This window comes from Rhincodon typus, chromosome 13, assembly GCF_021869965.1.
Source record: "Rhincodon typus isolate 14 chromosome 13, sRhiTyp1.1, whole genome shotgun sequence".
In the NCBI taxonomy this organism is placed as follows: Eukaryota; Metazoa; Chordata; class Chondrichthyes; order Orectolobiformes; family Rhincodontidae; genus Rhincodon; species Rhincodon typus.
Window position 1 is genome coordinate 63,268,360 of NC_063344.1, and position 7,610 is coordinate 63,275,969.

General features: G+C 42.1%; 1 protein-coding gene across 1 annotated transcript in view; it reads left to right on the forward strand.

Annotated features, from left to right (window-relative positions):
* Window positions 1–294: 294 nt before the first annotated feature.
* The window catches only part of LOC109935991 (serotransferrin-A-like), a 24,019-nt gene continuing 16,703 nt past the window's right edge, over window positions 295–7,610 (forward strand). Inside the window, exons 1-5 of the mRNA XM_020534609.2 lie at window positions 295–510; window positions 1,914–2,050; window positions 3,942–4,038; window positions 5,808–5,852; window positions 6,991–7,149. Of these exons, the coding sequence (XP_020390198.2) occupies window positions 459–510; window positions 1,914–2,050; window positions 3,942–4,038; window positions 5,808–5,852; window positions 6,991–7,149 (490 nt within the window). The 5' untranslated portion in view covers window positions 295–458. The remainder of the gene's footprint in view (window positions 511–1,913; window positions 2,051–3,941; window positions 4,039–5,807; window positions 5,853–6,990; window positions 7,150–7,610) is intronic.

Genomic DNA, 7,610 nt, shown 5'->3' on the forward strand with positions numbered 1-7,610 from the left:
CAATGAGAACTCTGCCAAATATTTCCCTTCCCCAGCCCAATGGGATTAATCCTGCTTGTGGGTGGACTGAGATCAGTGCAAACTAGGATAAAATTTATTGGAAAGATAATAAAGAGTTAACAGTTTCAGGGGAACATGAGGAAAGGTAAAGTTGGGAAATCAGTTCTTGAATACACTTTGCGCAATCTTTCCAAATTTACCATGACTAAGTTAGTGTAATGTTTGGAAATAACAAACCTCAAATAATTATTCAGATTTCCCAAAACATATATAGTCTGTTTAAATTGTAAAGGTTGATTTATTCTGGTAAATTGTTGTGAAACACTTACTCAACAGAGACCAGCTTTGTCAACTCTGTGCCTATCACTCCAGAACTGCTTAAAAGTGACTGTGGAGCATTAAGACCTCCTGAGGACTGCCAGAGACACATTGTTCCTCATTTTCAACACTCCTACAAGATGTCAGGCAGGATAATGCTGCTGTACATAGCTCTGGTTATAGGAATTACTGGTAAGTCATTCCCAATCTTGTAGACTTATGTTTATTTTTATAGGCAGCTCACGTTTTAGTATCAGTTTGCTCTGTAGGGATCAAGTTACACATTCGGGATCCTGTCAGAATATTTGCAAAAGAAGTAATGTCCATCCATGGAGAAGCCATTTGTATTTATCAAATTATCAAAGGCCCAGAACAGAGGCAAAACATTATACTCTTTGCATGTAAAAATGTTGATGGTTGAACAGAAAATATTGGCCTTGATGTGTTATTATAAAGAGTGATGATGGACTACATTTAAGTTGCAATTGCACACCTCAGAAGTCCTGATGTGTGTATGGTGGACTGTAATTGTTCTTGAAGTTAAAACCTTTGATGAGCTGATTTGCACACTGCGCTGATATTCTGAGGGTTGATAATCATAGTCAGACTAAGAAGAAGGGTAGCAAATATATTGGAACAACGTCACGTGCAATTTTCCCCTCCAAGCCACTCACCATCCTGACTTGGAAATATATCACCGGTCCTTCACTGTGGCTGGGGCAAAATCCTGCAACTCCTTCGTTGAGGGCTTTGTGGGTCTACCCACAGCACATGGACTGCATCGATTCCAGAAGGTGGCTCACCACCAGCTTCTCAAGGGGCAACTAGGAATGATCAATAAATATTGGACCAGCCAGTGATGCCCACATCCTACCAGTGAATAAAAAAATTACCACTCTGCTCCTATATTTTACATTAATGCTGAGTTCTGCAATTTTTGTTGGGAAGTTGTGTGGGGGTGGGGTGTACAGTGTAGAATGACAAGTTGGGGGTAAGCTTAATAGCTAACCATGAGTTAAACTAGGTTTTTAATTGTCTAAGGTTTCCTTGACAACTGTTAAGTTAGTAGATGCTGAGCCCTCTGAATTCTTCAACATTATGGGTTTTTCTTTGGGAGCTCCAGAACATGGTGAAATTGCCATTTGGAACCTGCAATTTCTCAGCCAATTCCCACGGCGTCTGCTGTAGTCTGGGATTCCGCATGGTCCTAATTCACAACTTCAGACTGTGCTGGTCCAATGATTACTCAACCATCGAAAAATCCAGGCCAATGTTCCTTACACTGATTTCATACACACCATGGGTGCTTACCTTAGAAATATTGCAGTTGAAGCTTTGATGTAGCTTAATTCTTAGCTGAATTATTAACTGTGTAACTTAACACCTAACTCCCTATCACCTCTCCCACAGAACCAACCCCTAGACCTAAACTAATCGCGCAACTCAATCCAATTTCCCCCATTACTTGACCTGACCTGAACAGCTTCTACAGTCAGGGATTCCAGTCTTATGGGGTGGGAGATGTTAATAATCCATTTTACTAAAAATGAAGAATGAAGGGATGGTACCGACGTCAATGTGTTCCTATTCCTCAGGTGAGGTCACTGCATCGGCCGGTGATAAATTACGTTGGTGCACTACTAGTGAGAAAGAACAGACTAAGTGCAATGAGTGGACATCAGTCAGCTGTGTCCAGGCTGACTCCATGGAAGACTGCATTCAGAAAGTCGCGGTAAATGTCAAATATTTACTAAGGTCACTGTATAAAATGTGAAACATACTGGTTTGTCCAGCCAATCCTGAAGCGTCAAATATTAAATGAGGTTGACACACTTGCAGAGGAAAGTGATTGAATCTTAGCTAGCCTTCTCTTAAATAAAGATATGGAGGGCTTTGAAAGAGGTCAAGAATAAGGATTTTGACTCCAACTTAGAATGGAAATGTTACATATTTCCAAGACACAGAGAAATGATTTGTTTCGTCAGCTTTAATTATACAAATTAGAGAGGAGGTGGAAAGGAGTGTGGGGTATACATTAGAATGTAAGGATACATTTGAATTTTGAAAAGGCATAGTTGGAATCTGACGGGTGCATATTGATAATTGGAATATTTGTAATGTAAGAAGTACATTTAGAATATGCAAGTGTTTCTGGAAAGTGGGAGTAAACTTGAATCTGAGGGATATATGGAATTTGACAGCTATATTTGAAATGTTGAACGTATATATGGAATGTGATGGATTATATTTGGATTGTGAGGGATATATTGGTATTGCGAGGGAAACAATTAGTTGGGAAAATGTAAATACAGGGAGAACTTGTATCAAGGTTCGGTTGGCCCTGACACGCCATGAACTATCAATAGACTTTTGAGGTTTTTATATTAAAAAGGAAGGAAACCTCCCTACAGGATAGCAAGAGAGTAAGGCAAAGATGGCATAACCTCACCTAGGATTGGATATTCCTTTCTATATTTTAGTTGACTGAAGTAAATCAACTTGGTTAGTATGTTTGAAGATGACACAAAAATTGGAGGTGTAGTGCACAGTGAAGAAGGTTATCTCAGAGTACAATGGGACCTTGATCAGGTGGGCTGATGGGCTGACGAGTGGCAGATGGTTTAATTTAGATAAATGTGAGGTGCTGCATTTTGGTAAGGCAGAGCAGGACAGGACTTATATACACTTAATGGTAGGGTCCTGGGGAGTGTTGCTGAACAAAGAGGCCTTGGGGTATAGGTGCATAGTTCCTTGAAAATGGAGTTGCAGATATATGGGGTGGTGAAGGAGGCATTTGGTACACATACCTTTATTGGTCAGTGCATTGACTGTAGGAGTTAATAAGTTATGTTGCGGCTGTACAGGACATTGGCTCAGCCACGTTTGGAAAACTGAGTTCAATTCTGAGACACAAGCTCAAATTTATCAATTACTGAATTTTGAATTTAAAAATAAAATCTCTGTAATGGCGACCATGAAGCTACAGAATTGTCAAAAAACCCATCTGGGTCACTATTAAATCTGCCATGCACACTTGTTCGAGTCTATAAATGAATCCAGACCTCCAGCAATATGATTGAATCTTAACTCCCTACGAGATGGCCAAGTATGAGTGTTAGTGGAGGTATATTTGGGTGGGCAATAAATGCAATTGGTCATCTGGTGAGTTCTACATCTCATGACTGAACAAAACAATGAGCCAACAACAGTGGAAGTGTTAATACCTTTTGACAGAGTGAAGCGAGGAGACTGTGGTCTCCCTAGATTCCACTTTACAGGGATCTTCAGAAAGACCTCTTGGCTCTGACTGCAGCTTCCTGACTCACACTTCTCCCTCAGCACTGAGGACCGATCTGCAAACATAAGTCAGGAAATCAACTCTCCATTATTGTGGCTGGCAGCAGAGTTGTAAACCAGGATCTTCCACCTTTGTGAGCGAGAGAGAGGCTTCAGTTGGAATCAGGGGAAGAAGAACATCAAAGAGATGCAGAGTTGAGATGAAACCATATTCCCAACTAAGGAGGGGCCAATGACAAGTTCACGAACATGTAACAAACTCACTGAAAGAAGCAGGCGTCTACTCTGAGGAAGTCAGCTCACTAACAGAGTCTTTTGTTTTGCAGTTGGCTGAAGCTGATGCTGTTGTTCTGCACAGTGCAAGAATGCTTGTTGCAGAAAAGTGTGGTCTGGTCCCAGTCATGACTGAATATTATAACAAAGGTAGGTATGTCCCTGCACTGACTCTCAGAATTACCCTCCTCTCTCTGTGTTCACAGACATTAACAATCTCAATTTCCTACCATCAACTGATCTGATAATGTGTCAGTAACTGATTGGACAACTGTTCCTCTCCACTCCCCAGAGCCCTCCACAATCAGCCAATGTGCTGGTGGCATTTCCCCCACACGTAGTGGTCCTTATCCTCACCTAGACTGAGTCTCCCCACCAGCCATATGAAATGGGATCCTGTCTTGCCTTGGTGCCACTCTGGAAACAGGTATAAGTTCAAAGGGAGAGGTTCAAATCTTTTTTTTTGAGGCTGTTGTTTGTGTAAAATACCAGCTGCTTGTACATGGTTTTCTCAAAAGCTGCCCCCCAACCTGTCTCCTGGCATTCGGGGGAGGGCACAGTTACTTTGTTACTTGGAATAAGAGCAGTAGCCCTGGAGGGATGTACAGCTACACCACGGATAGTGCCACCCAGTGAGACTCCTACATGTACTTGATTCAGGAGCACTGGCTATGGCTGAAACTCCATTCATAAAGGGTGTGATTATGTCTCCACCATATACACTGTCTGGCAGGGGCTATCAGCAGCACCTTTGCCTTGGGTTTTACCCTGCAGGAACCTTTCAGGCTGCAATATCTGTCAGCCCTGCTGAACAGCTGCACTCAGGTGAAGCAAGTAACTCATTGATTTCCCTTGATAGCTAAGAGTAAAAATGGAGAACATGGCAGTGCCATTGAGTGCTTGGAACGCTTTGAGAGAACTCTGTTTTAACTCTGCCTTAAGAGTGTTGCACATAAGTCTATGGATTGTCCTTCTTCCACAGACTCTCACTTGCTGCTTGTCCTGTCGTGGACTCTGTACCCTCTTGGTTTCTTTAGGATATCGGGTGTCACTTAGAGACTGCTTTATCTTATTGAACTGCTACTGATCCCTTGTCTTGCACATGGGTCTGAAGGGGTTAATTCTTGTCTGAGTGCAATAAGCACCACCCGCGATGCTAATGTCATTAGGACTTGTTGAGAGAGCAGGTTAGGTTCTTTGTAGAGATAGGCTTAAGGCAGTCTTTATAGCAAATGTAAACCTAATTCCTGTTCTTATAAGCTATAAATAGTTGCAGAGATGCAACAAACTACATCTTAATTACACTGCAAGACCCTTCTATTTAGAACTGAGACTAAGTATTCACACATGCTTGATCATGTTAACCACTATGTAACCTGCACACTCGGACGATATGGATGGCAATAAACTCAATATCTAAACTTTCCTCAGCATCTTTCCTCTAAAGAAGGCTGTGTCACTCCTTTTAATATGTAACACTCTTTCTTCACCGAATATACTGAAATATCGGTTTCTGTAGAACATTTTTTTCTCTATCTTGCTCCATCACAAGGATCTAGCTACCCTACCCTCTCACTCTCTTCTGTTCTCTTCTCTTCTCTTCTGACTAGCATTATCATTTACATCATCATTCATATACCTACTCCTGGATTCACTCCAGGAACAGTCCCAGTCTGGACCAGTTGGAGCAAATCCACTTAACTGAGGTCTAGCCACTGTCTGTCACCAATCTGCAGCACGATATCTGGGTTGTGGCGGCAGCTGGAGAGGTTTAGGAACTCAACTCCCTGACACAGACCCAACCCAGTCCCCAATCCCAGTCACCACTTCATTGCTAAAGAAAAAAGAAGCAGGGGTTAGAGATCATCCCTTCAATCTGAGCATGTGTTAATCCTCTTTACGTTTTTTGTAATCTACAGGGAATCTTGAACCTTGCAGGAGCTCAGCACCATACACAGAGCCATGTGAGTTTCAGAAGTTATGTTTTTATAATAAGTATTTACAGGAATTTCAATAAAGTGCTCAAACCTTGGTACATTGAATTCAGTTGAAGTTTGCCTCCTCTCAGGGACTGGGGCATATTCCTCGATGGTGCTGGGTTAATCATGGAACCATACAGCATGGAAGATGCCCTTTTGCCCACCACTTTTGTACTGGTTGTATCCCTTTCATTGGGACTGGGGCCAGTTCAACAACATCAATTGCATTCAGAGGAGACTTGGGGAAGGATGTCTAAATGCAAGCCAATTCCCAGGCTTTTTTCCAAAATGTTGAACTGGTCTGACTTCCTGCCTCTTGTCGCTGTGTCTAAAGTAGTTATTCCACTGATTAGTGGCCGCTATTTAAGAAATGCATTTTGTGCAACCAATCAGGCTCTCTGCTTATTCAAATTCTTAGGATTATAGGTTTCATCTTTCATGATAACAAGCTTGTCCTTTGGCAACAGAATGTAGATTTGAAGAATCTGGTGCCACACCAAATGACCCAGCCCTAAATTTAAGGTTGTGACCCTTTGTTCAGGATTCTCACACCTGTGATAATTTTTTCTATCGGCCCTATCAAATTACCTTAAACACCTCAACCCTTCATCTTCAATTCTAAAGGAATGACAAGCCTTGACTCTACAACCTGGCAATGGTAATGTTTGTGCCCACATGTCCTTGGAGAGGGAGCGCACAATGTCCAACAATAGCCTCGGTGCCTTTCGAGAGAGGTGGGCACCGTGGGGTCAGAGTGTTTTATCTCCCTCTCCAACTCCATTTTGATTTAGCCCCCTCGCTCTCACCCTACCCCTCTCTCATCTTCGATGGTCTGCATTACCCGTAATGGGCTTTGCACATACATGAGCTAATCAGAGAACATGGGTGATTTACTGGTGGATGATTAATAGAGGAAAAAATATACCACGGTTGATTTAGTGATGGGAAACAAAATCTATTCAGTTGTGTAAGAGCACTTCTGGATATGTAAAGAATGAAAAAAAAAACAGCCTGAAAATAATTGAATCCATTGAACCTTAATCCTTTCTGATCTATTTCTCAATTTACCTTAAAGACCATGCATACATTGTTGACTGCTGCTGTGTTTCACTTGTGTATATAGTTATGTATATAGTGGCTGTTGTGAAGGATCAAACTTTGACCTGGGACACCCTGAAAGGCAAGAAATCATGCATCACAGCTCTTAACCGAACTGGTTGGATTATTCCAATGGGGTGGTTGATTGCCCAGGACAAAATCAAAAACTGCAGCCTTTACAACTGTAAGTAGATGCTGTTTTGTCTGACTGGTATGAATGGCTTTGCATAAGTTTTAAATCCTTTCAGATGTTAAGAACAGAGAGTGATCCTGGGACATTTAAACTCAGAGGCTAACGGTCTTGCTCTCGCAATGCATGCTCCTTCACTAGGTCTATTCAACTTTGACCTCACACTTTCTCCTTGTAACTATCTGCTGCATTCCACTTTCATCAGCTTAGCCATTGTCCACCTTTCAGCGTCTTCCCTGGCCTCTGTCACCACCTACAGATTCACTTTCCGTCTCCCTTCCCACTAATCTCTCAATCTTTGGAAGTAAAGTCCTAGTTACTCACTCTCTATAATTTCTAATCAACCCATTCAGAAATGTAATGAAACACCTTGGGACTCAGACTGTATCTCCTCACTGGGACCGGGGCTGTATCTCCTCACTGGGACCCGGGCTGTATCTCCTCACTGGGACCCG